The 26,275-nt window shown below is 41.2% G+C and overlaps 1 protein-coding gene across 8 annotated transcripts in view; it reads left to right on the forward strand.

The window, feature by feature from the left end:
- GLI3 (GLI family zinc finger 3) overlaps positions 1-26,275 on the forward strand; it is a 247,000-nt gene that overhangs the window by 176,552 nt on the left and 44,173 nt on the right. For 7 of the 8 annotated variants that reach the window (XM_084620886.1, XM_084620885.1, XM_084620884.1 and 4 more), the window contains 4 exons: positions 849-1,050; positions 20,777-20,993; positions 22,546-22,662; positions 24,180-24,320. In XM_084620886.1, coding sequence (XP_084477012.1) covers positions 849-1,050; positions 20,777-20,993; positions 22,546-22,662; positions 24,180-24,320 — 677 coding nt within the window. The remainder of the gene's footprint in view (positions 1-848; positions 1,051-20,776; positions 20,994-22,545; positions 22,663-24,179; positions 24,321-26,275) is intronic. The other variant, XM_084620888.1, reaches the window with a different exon arrangement.

Genomic DNA, 26,275 nt, shown 5'->3' on the forward strand with positions numbered 1-26,275 from the left:
AGTGAAATCGAGGATTACATAAATCAATATTAGGATGAAGTTGAAAGTGATATATCTCCCATTAGCACGATAGAATTGTGATTACAGGTCAGGAGGAGTACCGGCCCAATAGTGGAAGTTTTCAAAGCCGCACAGAGAATTTAGCCATACATGTTCTGTTCATTTTAATGGAAGATGTGGGATCGAATCCCCTGCACTGCTCTGAAAAGCTTAAACTATAGTTTTGAAAAAATGGATTCATCCACCCCCACAAATCTTCTTAGTTACTTGAAAAAATTGAAATAAAAGCCTAATGCTGTGACTGTCGAATTGATGACTTCTGTTGATAGAGCATTTTGTTTTATGGCATTATTTTATTCATCTGTTTTATTTTTGCAGCTAGCATTGGCCAGGAGGAATTATGATCAGCAAAGGGAAAGCTGCATCTTAATCTTTATTTTGTATTTTAGAAGTTTATTTTTGGCTCTTTGCATTGAAGTAGCAGGGGTTTCAGGGAGCGCCGATGTGAGCCACTGTCTCATCGCTTGGGCTTGAATTAATGATGTGAATGTCTAAGCAGCCATCAGATTCATAAATCACCAGAAATGAGAGGGATAACATATAAAAGTCTTTCCCTTTTGTTTAGCAATTTATCATTTTGCTTGCACATTAATAAACAGAGCTCCCCTGAGGTAAGCCATAGGAAGATAAATTTTTCTTCCTAATTTTCCTCAATTGTAGCCAGTAGATCACAAGTGGAAAGAGTGGGCTTGTCACAGCATGTTGTGACTCTTTATACCCATCGCCAGGAGTCATAAATAAATGGGGTAGCGTACTTTGGTAGATAATTATTTTTGTTTACATAACAGGTGCCAGGTTTCCGAGTCCAAGGCTGTCAACTAGACCAAGCCGAAAGCGTACGCTGTCCATATCGCCCCTGTCTGATCATAGCTTTGACCTTCAGACCATGATACGGACATCTCCAAACTCCTTGGTCACAATTCTCAATAATTCTCGTAGCAGTTCTTCAGCTAGTGGTTCCTATGGCCACTTATCTGCAAGTGCAATAAGGTAAAAACTCTGCAAAGTATTGATTAATTTTTTGTTACAGCATTTTTTGTGTATAATGCTGTATTATCGATCTTACACCATAAATCTGCATGGATGCAGATATACACATGTGTGTTTCTCTTTATATGTATATATATTTCTGTGTGTCTGTACCATCTGTCTTTTTGACTGGAGCAAAATTTATAGCGCCAAGTATTTCTTTCTTGCTTGGAAAAGTAACTAATAGAGAACTTTGAGCCATTTTATTATCCACTAGAGGTAACTTTCAATATAAAGGGCAATAATGGTGTATAAATACACACACACACACAGGTTAATATTCAGATATAAAGACATAGGATGGGATTGGCACTTGTGCAACTAAGTCATTTAAATGATTTTGAAAATCCTGCCCATAAACACAACAGACAGCAAAGTGTCCCAGTGGTACTGTGTTCAAAAATGTGAAGCTCAAGTGCTTTCTGATACTATCATTAAACCCTCTAGATCAGGGGTGGCCAACCTGAGCCTGAGAAGGAGCCAGAATTTACCAATGTACATTGCCAAAGAGCCACAGTAATAGGTCAGCAGCCCCCCATCAGCTCCCCCACCCCGCTCCCAGCGCCTCCCACTCTCCCTGCCGATCAGTGCCTCTCCCTCCCTCCCCGCACCTCCTGATCAGCTGTTCCGTGGCGTGCAGGAGGCTCTGGGGGGGGAGGGGGAGGAGCGAGGGCACGGCAGGCTCAGGGGAGGGGGCGGGAAGGGGCGGAGTGGGGGCAGGGCCTGTGGCTGAGCCAGGGATTGACCAGTGAGCACCCCCCGGCCCATTGGAAAGTTGGCGCCTGTAGCCCCAGCCCCGGAGTCGGTGCCAATATAAGGAGCCGCATATTAACTTCTGAAGAGCCGCATGTGGCTCCGGAGCCACAGGTTGGCCACCCCCTGCTCTAGATAGTTGTCTAATAGCTTTCCTACTGTGTGTATTTAAAAGTAAGGCTCTCTAAGGCTAGATAACTTGCATCTTCCTTTTCACCTAAGAAATATTTCTTATGGTTAGTAGCCCGTTTTCAGATAAAAGGACACCATACCTTAAAATAAGGTAAGCAGCTCCCAACACACATGCAAGAGTATGGCAGACAATGTCTCTATCCAGGCATGACAAGGAACCTCCGTTCTATTCCCTGGGACATTTTCCTTCACTATTTGCCCATGGGACAAAGTAGAGGAGCTATTCACTATAGAACTTGTGAATTCCACTTTGCTGCTTCATTTGCACATGCAACAAATCAGCAAGAGAAGAATGGTGGAACCATGGGATTGAGAGAAGAAGAGTAGAGTGGAGAGGTGAAGAGAATTTGCAGGGGAGGATGAAGGGGGAAAGGAAGCAAACGGGACAGAAGGAGAAAAACAAGAGAGGAAAAGCGGAACAAAATAAAAGGAGATCAAGGAACTAAAAAAAGGTGTCAGTAATGAGGGGAGAAGGCAGAACAAAGAAGAAACAAATGCAGAGACCTTAAAGTGTTTGTGACATTACTACATTTTAACTGAAAAAGTTCCTGCAGCATTCCAAAAAAATCTCAAAAGTCTCAGAAAATACTGATTTTGCATTTATGGCACTCGAACAAAGACTTGTTCTGATTCCTTGCTTAAAGGCAGCCTCCACCTTCAATTTGCAGCTGGAGAAAAGAGCAAGTCCCCATAGCAATTTCTTGAGAGTTAAAAGGTCAGTTTTTGGCAACGTGCAAACCTGCTTTTCCAACAAGAAAGACACACTTAAAACTTCAAAAACTGGCGATGGGGCTTTACGTTGCTGGAGAAGATGGGGAGTGCAAGTGGTGTTTAGAAAACATGGCTCTGGCAGACATTTAAAGTGACACTATTGTAAATACTTAGTATAAGCAAAAGTGCTGTTGTTTTTAACACCTCTTTTTAAATAGTCATATTTCAAAGCTCTTCTGTACTTGAATAGCTATATAGTGTTTTACAGGTATGATGTCATAATTCTGAAATACAGCTCTGCAATCCATCTAAGCATAGTTCCAATTTCCAAGTACTGTAGCTGTGAAATATGACTTTTATCAGTAGCTGGCAGTGATTTTTGGCCACATCTGTTAAATATATGTACTGTAGAGGCATACTATTCCCACTGTTAGGAGGGAATGACACTTCCAGTATGAACCAGAAGGTGGGACTGGACAACAGGGAATGAATCACCCAGTAACTTCTCTGTAATGTTCATTCCCTCTGAAGCACCTGGCATTGGCCATTGTCAGAAGACAGGATTTTGGGCTAGATGGCCCATTGGTCTGACCCAGTGAGGCCATTCTTAGGTTCTTATGAACCTCCTTCTTCACTGCATATAACTTTGGGGAAGAAATTCTATGGAGAAACTTGGCATAGTTAGTCTCTTCCTTGGGGTAAACTTCTCCGCAAGTTTGAAAATATTTGGTCAAGCTGTTTTTGACATATAGGATCGCAAACACAAGAGGCACTCGCACAAATGCTTATTCATATGAGTAGTTTTTTTCAAGGCAGCTGAGGAATTTGAATAAGTGCTGATCAAAAACTGAGTAAAGTCCTAAGGATTAGGCCCAATAGGTCTATTCATGTGAGTTAGCATTACTGAAGAGAATAATGTTTGCAAGATTGAGCCTATGCACTTTTAAGGTTTTCAGAATGTTGTATTCATATTTTCTCAGCATGTGTAATGGAAAATTTTGCACCATTTAATCATTCTTTCTTTTTTGATAAGACTATAAATGTTCAATGTCAGAAGTGGAAAACATATTGTTACAGCCTTTCCACTGGAATCGAGGAAGAAGAGAGGGAACAGATCTTGAGATCCTTTAAAGGGTTACCCAGCACATTTCAAGAACTTTTTCTGACATTGCATCTTAACTGTGTGTTTAGCACTTTCAAAACCATGTTTTAAACAATAGATAACACCCCTTACCTTTTCCCATGTGAATGTGTCTACAAAATTGTTAAACCTAAATACATAGTGTGACAGGGTCGGCCAGATGGCTACAGGAGAGTAATAGAAGGCAGATATATTAGCCCCAGGCTAAGTAGGTCCCTTTTCCCTGGGTAAGGTAACAGGGAAGGTTCCAGAACAATCAGGAACCTTCTGGAGACAATTAAGACAGGCTGATTAGACCACCTGCAGCCAATCAAGAAGCTGCTAGAATCAATTAAGGCAGGCTAATCAGGGCACCTGGGTTTTAAAAAGGAGCTCATTTCAGTTTGTGGTGTGCGTGTGAGGAGCTGGGAGCAAGCAGCAGTAGGAGTTGAGAGTGAGAATGCGGACTGTTGGAGGACTGAGGAGTACAAGCATTATCAGACACCAGGAGGAAGGTCCTATGATGAGGCTAAAGAAGGTGTTGGGAGGAGGCCATGGGGAAGTAGCCCAGGGAGTTGTAGCTGTCACACAGCTGTTCCAGGAGGCACTCTAGACAGCTGCATTCCACAGGGCCCTGGGCTGGAACGCGGAGTAGAGGGCGGGCCCGGGTTCCCCCCAAATCCTCCCCAACTCCTGGTCAGACACAGGAGGAGTTGACCTGGACTGTGAATTCAGAAAAACGGCCAAGCTGAGGGCTGCCGTGAAGCTCCAAGGTGAGCAAATCCGCCAATAAGCGCAAGACCCACCAAGGTAGAGCAGGAACTTTGTCACAATAGCAACATGTGTCCAATTTGTGTTGAATAGATTATCTGTAGTCACAGTGTGTTGTATTAAGTACATTTCGTAGTTCAGGATTGCAGTAGTTCAGGAGTCCTGTAGTTGTAGTTCAGAGTTGCAATAAGGGTTTTGTAGTTCAGGGTTGAAGACACGTTATCATTATAAGCAAAGGTGGTGGTGCCACCGTTAGTGACGGTTGGCCAAAGGTTCTCATGATAAGACCCTGTTGTCAGTTGCTTATAACTTTGCCAAACTTTTCATGCTGGTTGTCTGCATCAGGCTACATTTTTCTGAAAAAGTGTCAGCAAAAATCCAGCCATTTCCTAGAGCTGAGCAGGTCTAGCACCTCCATGCTTTAGAACAAGTACTTGAAATTTGCCTGGGTGGTTGCCCCCATGCCAGGGATGTGCCTTTTGCTGTTCCTGAGACAATCTGACCAAATTTAGCCAAGTTATAAGCCCTTTAAAACTCTCAGTCCATATATGCTCAGTGGAGACTTGTTCGAGTTTAGCTGCTTAATTCTGCAGAGGTTCCATCTGTATTGAGTATGATGCAGCCTAGGGACATAGAGGTTTATCAGGTATTTCCCCTGTAAATGCTTCTGTGGACTGCTGTGGTGCTGGGCATCACTTGTAGCAAGAACCTTGTCTCTCCATTGCTCTCAGTATTCACTCTGCAGGTTCCCAGGCATCTTGGAGAAGGAAGAAGCCTGACTTGAATGCAAGAGGACAAGAGCCAGACTTGGAGGTGGGGGGCAGTGTTGAAGGGAGCACATTGGGACAAAAAAGTAGTTTGCGCTTTAAAATACCTAAGAAATTACATTTAAAAAATCAACATTAATAGAACATTAAGGTTGCAAAATAAAACACTCAAAATTAGCAAATGCCAGAATTAAGTCTCCCTTTGTGTTTACGATACAAGTCTTTAATTACAGGATCACATGCTGTTTTTTCCACAGGACCCCTGCCTCATTCAGTGCACAGGATAGACCTATTCAGAGGATGAGTCAGGGTTGTGAAGTGAAGGAGACTGTTGTCTGAACGGCCCCTGCCTGATTTGTTACAGAAGCTGGAAGGTGTGCAGTGAATGAGGCAAGGGACTGCAGTAATAGAAATGATGGCTTCATGGTTAAGGCAGTTTAATTCTGCTCTGGATAGTTGGATTCTATCTGTGTCTATGCCACAGAGCTCCTGTGTGATGCTGGGCAGCTCACTTAAAGCAGACTTTTCACAGGTGGCCGTTAACTGTGTGGTCCTCATTTTCTGGGTGCCTGACTTGAGACCCTGGGGCCTGGTTTCCAGAAGTGCTGAGCGACTGTCAGCTTCAGCAGAACTCAGTGGGAGCTGTGCTTCAAACATAGAAACTGCTTGATAATGCTAAGTACTCTGAAATATCAGGCACAAGTGTTTGAAATTGGGCACACAAAATCAGTGGACAGTTTTGACCTTAATCTCTCTGCCTCCATTTTACACATATGAAAGGAAGATAATATCACCCCCTCATCTCATGGGGTTGGGGGGTGGGGAGGTTGTGAACATAATTTAATTGTGCTCGACACTGCGCAAACATTTAAAAGTACACATGCTGCCCTGAAGCGCTTACATTGTGGGTTACAACACGTAGATGAAACAAACTGGGGGGGGAAAGGGGAATGGGAGGTTGGGGATGAAATAACAGTGAAACAAGCCTCATCTTTTTGGTCTGTGTTTGTGCAGTGCCTAGCCCAGTGAAGTCCGTATTATGGGGATACTAGATGCTACTGCAATATGAAAAAGAAATAATATTTTAGCACAATAAGCATAGGTTATGGCTTGGCTTGTCATTGTCAGCTGGCAATGAAATAATCTGTCCTGTCTACTAGCTGCAAATTTGAAAGAAGATGTTACTATTGCTATTGTTGACAGCTAATGGAGATTCTCCGTTAGCTCACTAGCTAGAACTGCTACTTTGTAAATTTGAAAACACCTGTTTTACATTGCAGCTGGGAAGAAGTATGCATTCTGCATTTGGCACAAAGGAGCCAAATGAAACAACATCCAATTAGGGTAATCCTTTATTTGGCATTTACTCATTTGGTTACCTTCCTCAGTCGTGCAATGCAGTACCCCTACTATATATAAATAGTTTGTCGGGATGCACTTATATGTAATATCTACTACTTGAACAATGATTAGATGTTGAACTGCTGTAACACTTCTTGCTGAGAGGCAGTGTGTCCTAGTAGGACGGGCTTGGAGGTGGTAGTCACTTCCCATGGCATTAATGTCGCCAACTCTACTCTTTTGCAAAAGGTTATGGGGTATTTAATAAACCTAAGAGGTTAGAACATTGCTTTTTTGGCATCCAGAAATCACTGTTAGCACAGAGCCCATAGCATCCTTAAGGGTCATCAAATAAAATTCATAGGCAGTTTAGGCCTGTTTAACTCATTGCCAAGGGATGTTGTGAAGGCCAAAAGTTAAAAAAAGAATTAGATAAGTTCATGGAGGATAGGTCCATCAGTGGTTATTAGTCAAGATGGTCAGGTATGCAACGCCATATTCTGGGTGACGCTAAACCTCTGCTAGAAGCTAGGTCTGTGTTCCAGAGGATGGATCACTCAAAAAATTGCCCTGTTGTGTTCACTCCCTCTGAAGCATCTGGTACCGGCCACTGTCAGAAGAAAGGATACTGGGCTAGAGGGACCATTGGTCTGATCAAGTATGGCCATTCTTGTGGTACCATTTTTGCCAAGTCATTCTTCAGCATCTGGGCCAAACCCTGCTCTCAGTTGCACTTGCTTCAATCAGGAGTAGCTCCACTGGCTATGATGGAGTTACTCTGCATCTAGCAAGTTTAACTGAGGGCAGAATTTGGCCACATAACCCACCTTAAAATTGATTTTTGTGTTTGTTCAGGAGTCCTCTGGGATCTTTTCCAAGGATTGCAAAGAGCTGAGAAAACACAGCAGCTCTTTTTTCCCAGGATCTGCTCCTCTGCCTCTCAGTTGTATATGTGATTGGAGCAGAAAAGTGAAATTAACAAGATCTGGTTAATTATAGCTAGAGTTTGCATGATCTGGTTAATATCACTTTGCTGCTAGGCTGAAGTGAAGCTGAACATCCTTGGAGAAGATTTAAGTAGTGGGGGAAAGGCAAGCTGAACTGTAGCATAAGTTTGAGTAGTAGGAGAAGGGGTTGGGGGAGGAGGGAGCATGAGCTTTAGCAGTGGAGGGTAGGGCTTGTGCTTCTACAAGGCGCAACTGAATAGATTCCAAATAATTTTCCCTTTGCATTTAAGCTCCTTGTGTAAAGTACTAGAAGAGGGAAACTGACTAGAATTATATATGTGTGTGTATATATATATATAGAGAGAGAAACAACTGCTATAGGAAATTGATTAAACTCATAGGATCACATATTAGTTTTCCTTCGGCCGGCACATGGGGAAAGACCTGGATGCTGAAGATCAGTTTCCCTCTACACACATAAAGAGGGGCACAAATCAACTGGAAAGGGGAGACCGAGAGAGAGATGATGCAAATGAGAGTAAAGTGGACTGAAAGTGACGCCATCTCAGAAGATAATCTGTCCTCAGTGAAGTTCCCAAATCCCTCACAGTTACAGGTGGGTGAACATCATGAAGCATGAGATATTATATCCCTTTTAAAATTATTTTAGCATTAAATATTATAACACTGGATATTCATGTTATCCACATAAACATCCAATCTCTCTTTGAATCCTATTAAGTTCTTGGCCTCAACAACATCCTGCAGTGGTGAGATCCACAGGCTATTTATGTAGTGAGTGAAAAAAGTGTTTCCTCCTGTCAGTTTTCAGCCTTAAAATTTTACTGAATATCTCTTTGCTCCTGTGTTATGAGACACCGAGAACAGAGGTTCCCAGTCTACCTTCTCTATGTAATTATTTTATATACTTTTATCTCACTTCCCCTTATTTGTCTCTTTTCTAAAGTAAAGATTATTTTCAATCTCTTTTATGAGAGTTTTCCCAGGCCCTTGATCGCTCTTGGTGGATTTCTCTGAAACCCCTGTGGTTCTACAATATCCGTTTGGAAATGGGGTGACCAGTACTTCACACACAATTCCAGAGAAGGCCCTACTATTGATGGCATTATAATATTATCTATATTCTACGTCTCATTCTTTGTGCATCATCACACCTGACAAAAATACGGTGCTGACTGGAGCTGGTAAAAGGCAGGACAGAATTCTAGAATATGTTTGGAAATGAGCAGACGGAACACAGTATGTTTGGGGATACTTTACAGGAACCACTTAACGCAGGAGGTTGCACAGACCTTACTGTTTGCATAGGTAGAAAGACACACTCACACACCACGGAAGAGACTTTGTTTACTCGACAAGCTTTAAAGGTGTTTTGCCATATTATTATTCATCTTTATTTTTAGATCTTTACAAGTCAGACATAAAAACTCACTTTGGGCTGAATTTTTTCACACAGTGTAAGGCCTCTGGCTAGTAGTGTGTAATTGTAAATAAAAGGTTTAGTTTAAATCAGTATAGTCATTTTCAAGATCTAGAAGCTCAGAAAAGAAACAGATGTCTCATAGGTCCATGTGTATTTTTGTGCTATTTTAAATAAGACCATAACAGCCACTTGTAGTATTCATTTATGGATTTAAACTCCCTCAATATGCAGAGAAATACTTTGTGGACAGTGGGTCCATTTCGACATTCACTTTCACCCAAGCAACTCCATTAAGCCAACTTCAGACCGGAGACAATTCCAGTGAAAAACACCCTGTTGGGAGTACGTGTACATTACACACTTAAACATGAGGGGCCTTCTTCTCCACTGCTTTGTACCATGTAACCTGAGCAAAGTGGGTGTAAAGCACTACCTGATCAGTCTGGCTGCATTTTATACCCCCTTAGCACAATTATAAATGGCAGTGGAGAATTACAATAGGAACAGAAATCAAATCTTAATGTAATGTTGGAAGTTGAGTCTAATCCTAAGGAGTCTAATCCTAAAGTGGATTTCTATCTGTAGTCTCTTCTTATGAAATCTATATTTTACAGAATAATAAGATTCAGTTAGATTCTTTTGGGGATTATCCATGTTTTGAGTGGAAGGTGGTAGATGTTTTACACACACACAAACAACATGGTCTCTGCCTCTAAATCAAGCAGCATACTAAGGGTGGGAAAGAAGGATATAAAGTGAGTGTGTTTGTGCACGCATGTGTGTTCATACATACATATCAGATCCCTTTGTAGTTATAGTCTCTGCAGAGCAAATCACTTCAGATTGGCTAATTTGGCAAATGTTATTGGCAGAGTTATAGCCTTGAAACTAGGTAGTAGCGCATAATATAATGTTTTTCCAAGAAAAATATATAATAGTGTAGCTAAGGAATCTAATACAAAGCTTGTTTCATATTCAGAACACAAAATATGAGTGTTAAGGATAAATAACTATTAAAACATGTATTTAGTATCAAATAAGATTTCCTGTATATTTAATACACGTATGCCACCTGTTTTAGGACTAAAAACCTGCTTAGCCATGACTTTAGTTTAAAAGGTGTTTGCTATAAATGTCACTGAACTACAGGTAGAGAACTAAGACAAAATACTAGAAAAATTTTCTGGTGTCTTACAAAGCCTAGTTGCACTTTCTCTAGAATTCCTGGAACAAGAATACCGCATTAAGAGAAACAAATTATGAAGCGTCAGAGTATCCTCTTATGTAAATCAGTGTAGTTCCCTTGACCTCAGTGGAGCTATGTCAATGAGGATGTAGCTATACCACGATAGTCTCCATAGTGTAGACATACCTTTACATTCATCCTGAATGAAGGGCAACTATTATGCATACCAGATTCAACAACGTTTTACCCAACACCCAGCAGAACAATTTAATGGCTGATCATTTAATTTGGGCTAGAGACTTTGAAGAACGCATTGAAATCCTTAGGAGGTTTTGCTGAGAGAAAGAAACATCTGCGCTGAACTTTAAAAAGAAAATGAAAAAAAAACCTTATAAAAGTTGTCTGTATTAGACAACTGTTGAAGTTGAACGAAGATGGTTTAATTGTTGATTCAGATAAATAAAAGTCATAGTTGGATTGCCCAATCTAGAGAGATCTATGCGGATGAAAAACTATTCGGTAAGGTTAATTCCAAATCAGCCTGTGGTCAATAAACCCTAAAAGGAATTCCAGGGCATTCCCTGGCTTTAGGAAAAGAAGCATAAACAGGCATTTGAGAAGTTAAAAACATTGCTCACCAGTTTTAAATTATTATGATTTAGCTAAGCCATTTGTACAGCCTGTAGATGCATCTTCGGAATGACTAGGTCACTGATTCAGGAAAGCACTGAAGCACATGCTTAAGTCCATCCCTGTTCACAACAGCACTAAAGCATGTGCTTCAGAGCTGTCAGAGGGATGCTTTTCTGAACCATTGCCTTAGTTCATTCCTAAAACAGGAAGAGTATTCAGTTGCAATTGTATCAAGATCCCTTAACAATGTGTAAAAAGATGACACCCAGATTCAAAATGAAGGGGGAAATCTGGGCTCCACTGAAGTTAATGGCAAAGTTTCTGTTGACTCTAATGGAGCCAGGGTTTCACCCAAGATGCTGGCAGCTGTACTTTGTTGGGTCACTGAATCCTGCCTACCTCAGTTTCGTTGCCCTCGGGTCTTTATGCAACAGTAGAGGATAGTGTGACAAAATATGTAACTTTATCAGCTCCACACCCATCCAGAGTATAATATTGCCAATCATAATGCAATGCAATTTATTATTTTTTAAATCACTAAACTGCTGGATGGAAGATGTGCAGTACAAATTTAGGTATTCTACAGGAGTAGAACTTAGAGAAGCAGCCACCTTCCCCACAACTGACAAGCTCAGCAGAACATATATATGCACAGACTTATAGCTGTACTGCAAGCTTTTATGTAAATAAGTCCTGCTGAGATGGCTGACCTTGGAGGAGTCAACCAGCTGTCTGTTTTATGAAGGTTTTGGGTGTCCCCCATGATCTTTGTCAAATTGCGGTCCGACTATAAGTATATGTATCTGTCTATCTATATGTACATAAACAACATATATAAAAAAGCAAAGAATTTTCCTGACTTTGAGTCACAGCTGTTTTGTGGTGAAATCCACAGCTGTGTCTAGAAACTGGATAACCTTGTTAATAGGACAGCCACAAAGTAGCCACAAAGTTTGGTTTTGATTATAATGTCTGTTTTTCTTCTTCTTGAAGTCAGTTCCTTAAAACTTGATGTGCTCATGTAATTGTAATGTAGTTCATTGCCCTGTTTTACCTCCAGTGCAGGGTGTTTGAAACTTTGGGGGGGGGGGGGAAGAAAGAAAGAAAGAAAGAAAGAAAGAAAGAAAGAAAGAAAGAAAGAAAGAAGCACATAATATTGAAAAATAAATGTCACTGAGATTTTTTTGTCATTAGATTTGAAATATCATTGCAAGTTAAAGTAGAGTTACTACAGAGTTTTCTCACTCTTCCACCACCACCACCAACAAAGGACAATAGACAAAAGATAAACTACATAGTTTCCCCTTCATTTTACAGTACAGACATTCACCCTTTTCTTTTCTTTTCTTTTCTTTTCTTTTCTTTTCTTTTCTTTTCTTTTCTTTTCTTTTCTTTTCTTTTCTTTTCACTCTCTCACAGAATTTTAGAAAAATGATATTAAATACGAATTCTACAACCAAAATAGGAATAACACTGCATCAAATGTTACATATTTTCTCTTCTTTACATGCACTGGGAAGAAAGAGATGTGTGCTTTATTCATATTTATGTGACTGCTATTTGTTATTGCCAAGATTTTTTCATTAACTAGTGATTTTTTGGTGGCCAGTGTTGATACCCAACTTGAGACACCTTAAAGGACCTTGATTTTGCAAAAGTGCTGAGCACCTGACCTCTGAAAATCTGGTCGATTCAAGGTGTCTCAAGTTGTACACCTAAAAATCAAGACATCCAAAATCACTTGTCACTTTTGAGTAGTTTTGGATTTCTAGCTCTCAGCAATAACTACTTTTAGGAGACTTTTTTACACCAGTACTTTTAGGTCTGCCACAATTGATAAATTTTAGAATTAAAAGTGATTAAATCTGTGAAAAGATTAAAATGCTCTGCAGATTTAAGTCATATTTTTTAACTTTTCCCTTGATGCATGCAAGTGTTGGCTGACCCAACCGCTCTGTAGGGTCTATAGCAACAGGAGCCTTCTTTGTTTACATGTGAGATTTTTATTTTATATTTTATTGTCTGTATAATCTGTGTTTAGCTACTTATTCAACTTTGGAGAACAGGTACCGTAGCTCTTTGGCTGTAGGTGTTTAACACTCTCAGAGCTGGAAAAACTGGCTCAGATTTAGCGATCCTTTTCATTTTCCAACCATCCTGTCCCTTTTTTCCTGTTTTAAACAGTCATAAAATAGCAACAACACATTTCTTATACACCAGGCAGCAGTGAGTCATTTTACATGGAATTATACCCAGTACCATTAGTAATGTTAGCATGGAGTAATCCAACATGCCCCATGCACAGGAATTTTAAAAACCATTTTAGAGCACGCTTATAAAAAATGTGTCCATCTTTTTCAATAGATTTTTCCTCAGTTAGCTTGTTGCACAGCATTCTGCTAAAAGACACCAATTGCCTGTGTGTGTATGTGTGTGTACAGTGTAATCCCATCACACATGGTCTATAACAGTGGTGGGCAACCTGCAGCCCATCCAGGTAATCCGCTGGTGGGCCGCGAGACAGTGTTTACATTGACCGTCCGTGGGCACGGCCTCCCAAAGCTCCCAGTGGCCGCCGCACGTCATAGTGGCCTGTGCTGCTTCCTGCCGGGAACGGCGAACCGCGGCCACTGGGAGGTGTAGGCAGCTGTGCCTACAAACTGTCAATGTAAACACTGTCTCGGGGCCCGCAAGCGAATTACCATGATGGGCCACAGGTTGCCCAGCACTGGTCTATAGGGAACCCAAAACACAGCGTGTATACTGTATGCAGGTAATCTGTGATATCAGCATTTGAACACACCAGTTTTGGCTGAATATTCAGGATCCACTAAAATACCTTCAGTTTCCAAGTACTCTAACCAGCTGTTAAAGGCATTCCCCATTTGATAGGGGGAATGGGTCAGTTAACATTTACTAAAACTTCATTGAGGCCTGTTGCATGAGCGGTATCCATACTTCTTCATCCCTATCAGATCAGATTCTATTCTTGCCTTGGTTTCTATTCTCAAGGTGACATTGGGTGCCTCGTCTCTTCCTGAATCATGATGCAATGAAGTACACAGTATCAACATAGATATAAAAGGTTAAGTCACAGCCTGAGTCATTGGGGACGAGAGGGACTCTGCCCCAGAGACAGCTCACAGAGCCATTCTATCTGAGACAGCCAGATTGTCTTAGAGGGCACTGGGAAAGTACATGCAACAGTGGCCTTGATTATATCTCTGAATGACTGTGAGCTCCTCTACATGCTGCCGTCAGTCTGCTGGCTGAAAGACTAAGCGATGGCCCCATCACTGCCAGTCTACAGTAGGGTGTACAGTGATATAGCTGGTATTAGGTCCTTAGGTAAGGGAGAACCTGGACCTGGGATTGTGGTTGTCCACTGAGCAGAGTGAGAGTTCTTTGCACTCTCTCCTCTCTTGCACAACCCCATAGGACCAGCCACAATCTTGCCCCGGAGTATATTCTTGAGATTTTTTTTTAGAAAAGTTCCCTGTTGCTCCTGACCTAGCTACACTAGGGTTATGCAGCTAGATGTGGTCAATATTTGTACAGTGCTTTGTACGTGCCATGTAAGTGCAAAGTACTGTTGTTATTACCTCAAGCAGGACTTTTAGTCAGTGCAGTGGTGCCCAAACTTTTCCTGTCCCGTCTCCTTCCCCCCCTCAACCAGTAATGGAATCTGTCCACACCAACCCTCCTCCATTACAGCACGGTTGGCTCAGCAGGGGAGCTTGGGCTGGGGGCTGAACTGGAGACGAGGGAGGAGGTGGGCCTAGAGGCAGAGCTTTCCTGGGGGTGGAGAGGGAATGAGGGCAGAGCTGGGCTGGAGCTGTGCTGGGGGCAGACCGTGGCTGGGTGGCACTCCTCCCATCCTCCGCTGAGGCTGGCCAGTGCCCTGCCGCATGGCCCCCTGAACATTCCTCTGCACCCCCTAGGGGGGCACACCCCAGTGGTTTGGGGACCACTACATTAGTGCCTTGTGGATTATTACCAACGGGAATACTTTAAAAACACACACAGTATATTACATGGTGTGGAATTACAACAGAGAGAGGACAAACCTTAGGAAAAATCACAGCAATCTTTAGGAGCTCAGACTAAGAGAAGACATGGCAGACACTAAGCAAGCAGGAAGAATAGGGGAGTGAAAGGGGAGGTGGAGGAAAACTCTAGTAATTAAGTGATTTTCTTTTTAGTCAGGTGAGTGAAGGGCTTCTGCATCAACACATGCTACACACGGTCTTCAGTGAGAGAGTTCTTGAGAACAAAAGCACCATAATGAAAAAGTATGAGTTTGGTGTGAGGTCTTTCAACCATGCAAACATTTTGTCTTGGCCCCTGGTAGGGCCAGATGAGATGAACCAGATGATTTGTGGGAGTGTTGTTTTGAAAGGACAACAGGAAAAATCTCAGCAGCCTTGCCTTGCCTTGATCCCCCTGCAACAAGAGAAAGCAATGAGAGGCTGGATTACTGGATTTGTTAAACTTGCCACATGCTAATTAAGATTCAGGAAATCCATTCCAGATTCTCATTCAGTGTCAGCAGTTTTGTGTATCCCAATTCTTTTGGACTTCACCATTAACTGCATTGTTCAGCAGTCTGAGTGATTTCTCAAGGGCAGCAAAAGAGCTGCTACACTTTGTTCCCCAAGATCCCTCTCATCCTTTCTGCTTCCGTCCCACCCTTTTCTAAATCATAAAGAGCAGCCAAACCCTCCTGATGACAGCATCTTATGTAAAGGCGACCTTGAGTCCAGCCAGGTCATCTTGTCTAATAAGTGGTCTTCAGAAACAATTGGAGAGAATTGTTCTGAGGCACGAGTCTCAGCTAGTTAGGATGTCAACTTCATGGCTCTACAGAGATTGCCATTTTTGAGTTGTTCCACTGAGATCTACTAGCTAATTGATACCCCTTCTTCCTATGCTGCCTCACTAACTACTTGGCCAAATTTGAGTGGTACTGTGACCCCATGCACTTGGGGGTGGGAGGAATGACCCCATGCAACACTACTTCCACAGATTTGGCCAGCCTGCCCACCCTCAGAGGGGCTGGGGCAAACCCAAGTGCCACGGCAACCCTGGAGGTGGTGATGCCCTGAGCGGGAAGCTGAGCCCAGCCAGCCCCGTGGGATAGAAGCCAGGAGAGAGTGAGTGGTGTCATGTTCTCTCATAAGCACCACCCCTTGATGTATCCCCACCCCACAGCCTGACAACACCACATCTCCCATACTTCCTGTGTGCCCCCTCCAGCTCCTCTCCGATTTACCCTTCCCCACAGCTGTGCAATTCCAGTTTTCTCACGCCAGCCGCACATCCCCAACCCCTTCTGTCCCCAACCACTTCCCCCAGCCCCCCACTTTACCCTCTGCCCCTCATGGGCTGTCTGTCTGGGCTGTTTGTTTTTGGGGCCTTCAGATTTCTGCCCCTTCCCCCAGAGTCCGCTGTCCTTATATCATTCCTCCAGTCTCACACTGAACCCCTACACCCTTCTGCCCTCTGGTTCCTTCCCAGAACTCCCAACTCCTTCCTCACCAAACCCCCAGCCTCCCCAATCCCCACACTTCACCTCCAGGCCTGCGGATTGCACCCCCTCCACCTCTTTCCCATGAGCTGTGGGTATGTGTGTGTGTGTGTTTTTGGGGGGGTCTTGGCTCAACACCCCTCCTCCCAGTTGCTGGTGGGGGGTCCCCAGTTGTTCATATATGGCTGGAGAGTCTGGAATCTTAGCTCTGATACCTCCACTCTCCTGCTGGACTCTTATGGGGGATCAAATATGTGAGTAGAAAACTTTAGTGTTTTATAGTCTTGTAGCTTATGTGAAACAGTTTAACATTTTGAGAATGAAATGTTATGAAGTTCTGAACAGTTGAATCGCCATGTTTGAGGTGTATAATTCAAATTTCAGGGAGAAATTCCACAATAAAAACCTGCACTGGGGCCCATCTTTGTGTTCTCTTGCCACTGGGTGGAATATGTGTTGTCAGGCAGCACATGAAAATCATGATATCTTATTCTCAGTTCTTGCAGTAAGGTACTGAATAAAAGGGAGAAAATACAGAGACAAGGATTCTTCCTCTTTCCAGCCTCACTCCCCTGCTGAGTTTTTTTTAGAGCTTCTTATGCTATTGCTACCTTCCAATATACACCACTTCCTATGAAGATGGGAAAAGAGTCTGTTTTGTCTGCCATGCTGCTAGTTGTCTGTCCAACTTGTAATCTAGCGCACAACTTTGAAATGCCAAGTATATTGCTGTGAAAGAGTTAAGTTAATAAGTCATGCCCTCTATTTGAAGAAAGTGGGGTGAATACAGAGGGCCTTATGGGACAACATGGTGGCCATTGTAAGTCATTTGCATTATTCATGCTGGATATTTTACAGTTGCATGGATGTAGGAATAAAGCCTTCTCTTTGATAACGTGTGTGTTACTCAAAGCAGTGCGAAGAAAGAGAACATCTCTGTAGGCTAGGGTTTATCATTTTCATTCATCTTACTGGTGGGTGGCAGCTAGGGCCATCTTTGAATTGTACTTGGGAGAAAAAAGCATATAACACATCTCCTGTTTCCTTTTTAAAGTGCCCATTTCCATCATGAGATCTACTGATGAAAAGCGCCACGTAAGAGCTAGGTGGTATTATTTTAAATATTATTATATTGGGGAGCACCAATATAAAATATAGCAGCACTGTCTGACTGCATGCAACAAACCGTTGGGAGTCCATTAGTTTAAAAAAAGAAAAGCAGTACTTGTGGCACCTTAGAGACTAACCAATTTATTTGAGCATAAGCTTTCGTGAGCTACACCGATGAAGTGAGCTGTAGCTCACAAAAGCTTATGCTCAAATAAATTGGTTAGTCTCTAAGGTGCCACAAGTACTCCTTTTCTTTTTGCGAATACAGACTAACACGGCTGTTACTCTGAAACCTGTCATTAGTTTAAAAGGCATCTTAAAGTTGGAAGTAAGATACAATGTTTGTGTTGTTTTCATGTATGTGAAATGGGGAGTGGAACGTGGTAATCGTTGGCTAAGAGAAGGTCCTTCTTAAGTGTGTGTGCCTCTCTTTGGCGGGATTAAGTCGAGAATATTACAAATGTTATTCGCTGAGTTCCAATAAGTATAAGTGAACAAGTTGCTCAGGAGCACTGAGTGCAAGTAGAGCTCACTAGTGGTGGTCTTGCAGTTTCTTTACTATCCCACAAAGATCCAGATCCAAAGGTCCGACCTTGACATTTCACTGTCAGCATCTCAAGGCACTGATATCACAACAGCCATACTGCCTCATCAAAGGAATCTCTGTTTGGATTGCAGGCTGTCCAAAAGAACTGATTGTAAGAGATCTTTTATGCACCATTCCTTTTAGGGCTAAATTTCACTCTAGGTCGGAGATGACCGTGTGTCAAAGGCAGTAACATATAAGTTTTTAAGAACAGATTTTAGCCATTAATATCTTGTGGATTAAAACTAATATCACTTTTTTTTAGTATGTAGGACCTAACGTATAGTGGCCAAAGTTTTCAAACCCGACTGCCTAAAGTTAGGTTCCTAAATTTATATTTGAACACCTAAGTGGCTGGATTTTCAAATGTGCTGACCATCTGCAGCTCCCATTGAAGTTAATTTTTATTTGAACTGGTGCAGGTGAGAAGAGGATCAAGCCATTTGTGTCCCTACATGTTAAGTAAATATTATAATTTATTCCCAGAACACACCAGGAATAAAATACCAAGCACTTAATTCACATTATTTGAGTATTGTATTTGTTGACCCAGAAGAACTGGGTAGCATCCTTGGGACTGTACCACCTAGATTTTGGACTACGTGTGACTTTGGACCTCCACCTGATTAATCTGTAGTATCTATAGAAACATAAATGCTTAGTAGAGCTACACGACTGCTGTTTCAGACTGGTGTGTGACGTTGTAATTGTATGTTATTTTTAATGAACAGAACAGTGTAGTTACACTTAGTAATGTGTTCACTAAAAGGGAAAAGGGGTGTTAAATCATTGTGTTCTTTGATGAATGGCTTGTACACTGAAGAATAAATTGAACAAACTGGCATAGAGCTCAGTGAACATGAAATCAGCTATTAGAAGAAAGCTTGTGAACAAATTCTGAGCCTGATATGCATCTTTTGATTAATGTCCTATCAATCATCCATAGTGGCTACCTTAGCTAAGTCGTGCTGTAATCATTCATGGTTGCTTACAGGAACACTGGCAGGGACTGTAGGGCTGCAATAACTGAATATTATTACTGATTTCTCCCTAACTCTTGCTGTGAACAATTACTGTTTTCACTACATTTCTGCCTCCCTTTATTAAAAGAATACAATGCAAAATGAAAAGAGAGTTCCTCAAAGACTGGTAAAATTCTCCCAGGGTATTCTTAATGATATTCTGTCCTAAATGGGCAGACTATTGTAATGCGGAGTTCTCACCAGGAATAATAGTAATGTAATCACTTGAAGCGGTCTCTTTATGGATTGTAGTCAAACAGACAAAATGTATAGTCAGATTAATGAACATAGGCTATCTGTAGAATTATTACTTAAAATGGTTGAAATGATTTGAATTATTTTTTATCTCAATGTTTTCGGTTAATGTGCTTAACAGTAACAGCAATTAAGACTCCAGACTTTAAATTTGCATTAAAACCACCTTTGACATTACAAGAAACCTCGATTCTTGCAAGTTATTATTTTTTTGTACACGCACGTGTCCAAATGTTTTTAATTTGCCAGGATCTTTTAATTGATTCTTTTTAAAAGAGAGAGAGAAAAATAAAAAATAAATTTTTTGTGAATACACTTTTTCTTTTTTTTTTTTGGCCAATGTGATTGTAAGCTATTGGCAAATGATTGCAAGACTATCCCATGGCCTTGTCAGAGGATTTAGCTTCAAACAATTCATTTCTAAAGCATGGCACAAAAACAATGATTTGGCACTACTTACTAGTAGAGAGGTCTTTAGACTGCTGTGTAATTTCCTCAGAACTCACACTAGTCTGGGAAATACAGCGGGGTAATGAAGTGATGACAGGTATTAGCATGCATAATGGGCTTTAATAGACATTTAGTGTTGTTTAACTAGAAGAGGGAGAAGTGCTTTCCCATTGGAATATTTCTACATTGAAAAACATTGATCACCAATTTCAGAGGGGAAAGGTTAATCCATCAATTTCTGTAACCAAACGGCACTGATGGAAATTCTTTAGGTGACATTCTGGATGAACTGAGCTTTCCATCTTTACAAACAAATGAGTGATATGACAAGCATGTTGTTCAAACCACATTTAACCAATTGATTTTCTCTCCTCTTGTAATAAGATCTGGAGACATATGAACGCGCATAGCATGAAAGGAATTGCTTCATACACGAGAACATACAGAGCTACTTATCAATAAAAGTACTAGCAAACATGTAATCGCCCATTCTTTTTCTTTATATAAAGTTTGTTATTGTAATAAATAGCTGTTATTGAACTGCTTGCCTCTTATTTCCGATTTCCTGAATTTTATTTCAGGCAGCTTTGTGTGTATTGTTGGTAAATGGGAGTCTTTTTAATGGAAGGGTAGAAACATGATATTTTGCTATAATATCATTTTTGCTCTCAGTAATCAATTTAACCCAGATTTGGATTTAATAGCAATGTTTGTCATTTGTTGGGGGAGGGAGAAAGGGGGAGGAGAATGAGAGGGAAAGGGATAGCTTTTTGTCTATGCTACTTTAATAGCTGGAAATGTAAACTACCTGTACAACTCAACACAACAATGGTCCTTATCTCTTTTTTGTTTGTTTTTCCTCCTAAATTCAGTCCTGCTCTGAGTTTCACTTACCCTCCCACACCGGTATCCCTCCAGCAAATGCATCAGCAAATTATAAGTCGTCAGCAAACCCTAGGTTCGGCCTTTGGACACAGCCCTCCACTCATCCATCCTGCCCCAACTTTTCCTACCCAGAGACCTATCCCAGGCATCCCTAGTGTCCTGAACCCTGTCCAGGTCAGCTCTGGTCCTTCCGAGTCCACGCAGGTGAGAGCAAACAAAAGAAACCTTTGCACCTTGTTAATGTAAAAAATAAAACAAATCACATTGTCATGTTAGCAATTAATCACTACAGTCACTGAGAACCTTGGATAACAACTTTCTTGCGGCTATGGCGTTTGCAGTCCTTTATTATAAATCACAGGAGTGTATCTGTGATTTCTGATTGGTAGAATGCTTTCTGTCCCTCATAAATATTTCAGTGACTCCTTGTTCCCAACTGTCTCTCCTGAATCAGACAACTTAATCCAGGTGTGGAGTGGGGGAGGAGGGAAAGCATGTAGGAAACCACAGCGTTTTAAAGATAGGAACTGCTCATTCCCAAATCAGGCTAAATATAATGACTATACAGATGTAGGGTGACATTCTACTCTGCTGCACAGCGTAAATCCAGAGAAACTCCACTGATTACTTAAGGTTTTTACTGATTCGTGCAGAGTTTGATTCACTGGACCTGGATTCATCATCGTAGTTGCACTGACACATAACTGGAGTAGTGCAGTAGTGAATCAGGTTGATATTTTGGATTCATTATGGTTTATGTTGTCGTTGTTAATCATTATTTGTTTTTAGCATGGCCTAAGATTGGTTCCTTGTTGTACTGGCTGCTGCAAAACTTGGAGCTAATTCCTGCAACTGGATCTGGACAAATCCCTACAGAGCCCCCATTGATTTTAATGGGGCTTCAGGCAGGTTCAGAGATGCACCCAGCAAATCCACTTGCAGGTGCTAGCATTCAGAACAGCCAAGGCCGGCCTTACGGGTGGGCAACATGAGCCACTTCCCAGGACATTGTGGTTAGGGAGGTGCCGTGGTCAAGAGACAAGGCGTGGGGAGGGCCTGGGATATGAGGCTGCGGAAGGGAGCTTGTGGCAATGGGAGAAATGCAGTGTGAGCCAGGGGCCATTTTCTCTAAGGCCAGCCTTGAGAACAGCCTGAGATACAAGAGGTGAAATGCTGGCCCCAGAAATATCAGTGGAAGTTTTGCTATTGACTACAGTGGAGCCAGGAGTTTCTCCCAAGATTTTTTGGCCTATGGTTTTGTATTGGCTCTCAGATCTTCTCCTAATTCCACCACTATAAGTCTCAGAAAAATGCTGAGATTCTATCTACAGATGTAAAATAAAATATATAGCCCTTCTTGTAAGTAAACTTTCCTTCTTCTCATGTTGATTGCAGCTAATGCTCAGTGATCTCACATTTCAAAATGGTAATCACCTTTTGAAGTCCTAATTGCGTGGAATATTGACTCCTTATTACCTTTCCCCATCCTGACAAAAGCAACAATGGTTTATAATAATGAATTTACACAGAGTGTATTCACTTATATTTTTCCCCCTCTCCATTACACGTTCGAATGATGCAGCTATTCTGCAAGTTAATGCTATGTAATTGAATACAGTATAATGGCAATAGCCTATATAATTAACAATGTAGCATCTCCAAATAAAGTTGTTTAGCCGATGCTGCATATTTCCGTTTGGAGCTCTGTGTATTTATCACACTCTAATTTTGTCTTTTGGGGGAACAATATCTGCAGCAGAATAAACCCACAAGTGAATCTGCAGTGAGCAGCACCGGGGATCCAATGCACAACAAGCGTTCCAAGATAAAACCAGATGAGGACCTCCCCAGTCCAGGTGCAGGAAACATGCAGGTACAGCATGCAGGTTTCATTAATCAGACTTTCATCTCACTGCCAGACAGAAGGCACATCTTATCTGTAGCACGTTTTAAGGCTTTGTGGCCCTTGGCCTAGCATACATGGATGCACACACACACTGCATCAGTCCATAATACCAAGGGATGATTATAGAATCAAATGTGAACAGTTATGACCTGGTTTGTTTTATATTTTTGCTGGGGGAGGGAGTGGGGAGAGACTTGCATCTGTGTATGTCTTTAGAGGAGTTTTCAATCCTCTGTTTGCTGTGGTGTATTTGGTGATAAAAGGTGAAACTGAAGCACTTAGGCCCTGCTTCAGCAGAGTATTTAAGCACATGCTTAAAGTTACGCACATGCTTAAATCTCATTGACTTCAACTGGGCTTTGCATGTGCTTCAGTGTTTTGCAGATTCAGGGCTTCAGCATATGATTCTGATCTCATTTGCTATGCTTTTTCACCAGCATAACTCTCTGACTTTGATAGAGTTACTTCTGATTTACACCAAGGTTGGTGAGATTAGAATCAGGTCCTCAGTCTTTTCACTGAATCCATAAAACCAAAACCAAAGTCCATCTAAATCCTACTTGGGGGTCTGAAGTAGAAAATAGCATGTCTTCATAATCTGAAACAAATGTTCAGAAAGACTCCTAACATCTGACTCTTAGCCTGAGCAAATAGCAAGCTGGGCAGAATGGGGCTCTGCTAGGAACTGAACCTATACAACCACACACATACACACGTTCTGGGAAAAAACCAAATGCATCCATCAAGTATCCTGAAAATTATCAGTCTAATTTTGGAAGAAGTTTCACATTCCGAGCCTATTACGGGATTCAGAATTGAAGTACATTTTAGATTGATGATCTTGCTTGCAAGTGCAGCCATAGTATTTGTTCCCAATTTTGATACCCTTACTCATACTGAATAATATTTCACTCAGTCATAATCTCACTGAAACAATTGGGACAACCCATTAAATTAATCCAAGTATTAGAAACAGGCCCTTTATGATTTTATTTTAATTTATTTCATTGTGACTTCCAGTTATTTTTATTAAGACGTTTTGACCCTTCACCTCCCTTCTTCCCCTAACCCTCTTCCACCTCTCATTGATATCGAATGCCAGCAGGTTTGAATAATTCGGGACATGATCTGCCTTTTCTCTTTTCCTCTTCTATCAGTTTGTGTAATAAGGCACCACGTGAGGAGGTTCCTGCAGAAATGATCTGCACTGGATATTTCTGGAAAATATATTGTTAAAAGAGGGAACCAGCTCTTAGAGAAATAGCCCATCTCCACTGTTTGGTTTACAAGGCCCACTCAGGGCTTCTGTGTTTTACATGTATGTGGGTAATGAGCTGAATCAAGAATAAATTAATCTAAATTGGGCTTTTCTTACTGTACCTTTCCTTTAATATTGAAGTAATTCATCTTTCTTCCCCCTCTTTATCAGAGTTTCTTCTCACCTCTCTTCACACCTGGATTGTGTTTTGTTATTTTTCCCCCAGGAACAGCCAGAAGGAATGACCCTTGTAAAGGAGGAAGGGGACAAAGATGAAAGCAAGCAGGAGCCCGAAGTGGTCTATGAGACGAACTGCCATTGGGAAGGCTGTTCACGAGAGTTTGACACGCAGGAACAGCTAGTGCATGTAAGTTAATGGTATTCAGGAACTGGGTTTTAAAACTATGTGACCTTTTTCATGGGGGTCAGGTTCTCTGACCCTGTGCTGAGTCAAGTTTCTTAGCTAACAGCGTTGCAAACTGGAGAAGGGTTTATGAGTTTCTGAGAATAAAGAAAACTGTGAGCCAGAGTGCTTGACCTGTTCAGTCAGCTAAAGCTTAGTGTAAAATTCAATAAAGTCTTCAATAGAGAGTGTAATGGCTCTGATCCTGTAAGCCAGCAAACACTATTTTGAGTTAGAGACTTTGATAGTTATTGAGTAATAGTAAGCTGGACATGAATTATTATTAACCTTTACCCAAGTTTGATTTTTTTTCCTAAAGGGATTATAACAATAGAAAGAGGAGAAGGGGAAATTCTTCCCTCCCCCTAAGGATTTACAGTTTATTTTATGTATCAATTTACTGTAGTATGTGCACTGAGATGGATTACTTGGCTGGATATGTATAAACTGGGTTACTGCAGTCCCTTGAATTAAGGCAAATCTTGTAGCCTTTTTCATTCCAGGTCAAAGGTTAGTCACACACACACCTCCCACTAACATTTTTTTTTTGCATTGTTTACAACTGTGTAGTACACTTGGCGAAATATTGCACCATCAAATATAAGAATATCTCTTAGCAAACACACTCTTCCCCTATTGCTAGCCCATGGCAACTCTATTGACTGTACCTCTGTTAAATAATCAAATAGCCAAATAGTAGAACTATTTTAATGATGAACTTTTAAAAAATGATCTCCTGTGCCCTGACTGGGGATAGAGATGCATACCAATGTTATCAGTTGAAGACAACAGAGCATCAAAACCTCGATGTTTTGTGAAAAAACACCATACACAGGGCTGTATATAATGCATAATTCATTCCTTTATCGGGCCTATAGTATTAAAATAAACCTGTTGATAAATGTACATTTTTTCATGTTTTTTTATACATTCTAGAGCATTATAGGTCAGACCGTCCGCTGGTGCCCATCTACACTGGCTAACGATATTGCCCAGTGGGACTAAGGCTGCATTAGCAATTTCCCGTCAAGACATATTTAACAGTAACAAATTTGTGATGCAGAAATTATTGCTGTCTCACAGATTAGAATATGCCAAGTAGTTCAAAAGTAAATTTATTTCAGTGACATTATATTTTCACATTTTTACACAAGCGTAATGGGATTTTTTTTTTTTTGGAGACCATGTGAATTATTTTTGAGCAGAGGGGTAATATTTTTTTTTAATAAAGAACAACTATTTCAACAGAAGCCACAAAGACTTTGAATTTAGAAAATTAGGCCCCAATCCTTCGGGACGGGTCGGTTTGTTTTCCTGCAGTGTCCACAGGTTCGGCCGATCGCAGCTCCCACTGGCCACGGTTCTCCGTTCCAGCCAATGGGGGCTGCGGGAAGCATATATTCCTGATATATGCTAATGATTGCAAGATTGAAGTATTAGGATGCTTGGAAAATATTTCTGAATATTCAGAAATGATCCAGTGTTGATGATGAATCATTTCCACCAAAATGTTAGAACTAAAAGAGAAAGGCAGACTAAAAATGCCTTTGGTAGTGAAAAAAGACGAAAGTTGAAATTGTAGACATACAATCTAATTGAACTCTGCTGTGCATGTTATATAGCTAACATATTATAGTATTAAATGGCACTGCAATGTGAGATTTTAAAAGTGGAGATTGTTACTGACCTGATTTGCAGAGGGACCCATTACATTGGTAAGAGACAGCAGCAAGAATTACATGGAAATAGAATGTTTCTTATATTTGAAAGCGATTAATATGGGACCTCACAGCATTACAAAGAAAAAAGTTCTCTGTGGCAGGGACTGTGTCTTCATATGTGTTTGGACATGCTTAGTACAACAAGACCCCAATTCTGATTGGGGCCTCTCAACACAAATGAAATAATAAGAGCAATAA

Source organism: Lepidochelys olivacea (assembly GCF_965140295.1).
Source record: "Lepidochelys olivacea isolate rLepOli2 genome assembly, chromosome: 2".
Lineage (NCBI taxonomy): Eukaryota > Metazoa > Chordata > Testudines > Cheloniidae > Lepidochelys > Lepidochelys olivacea.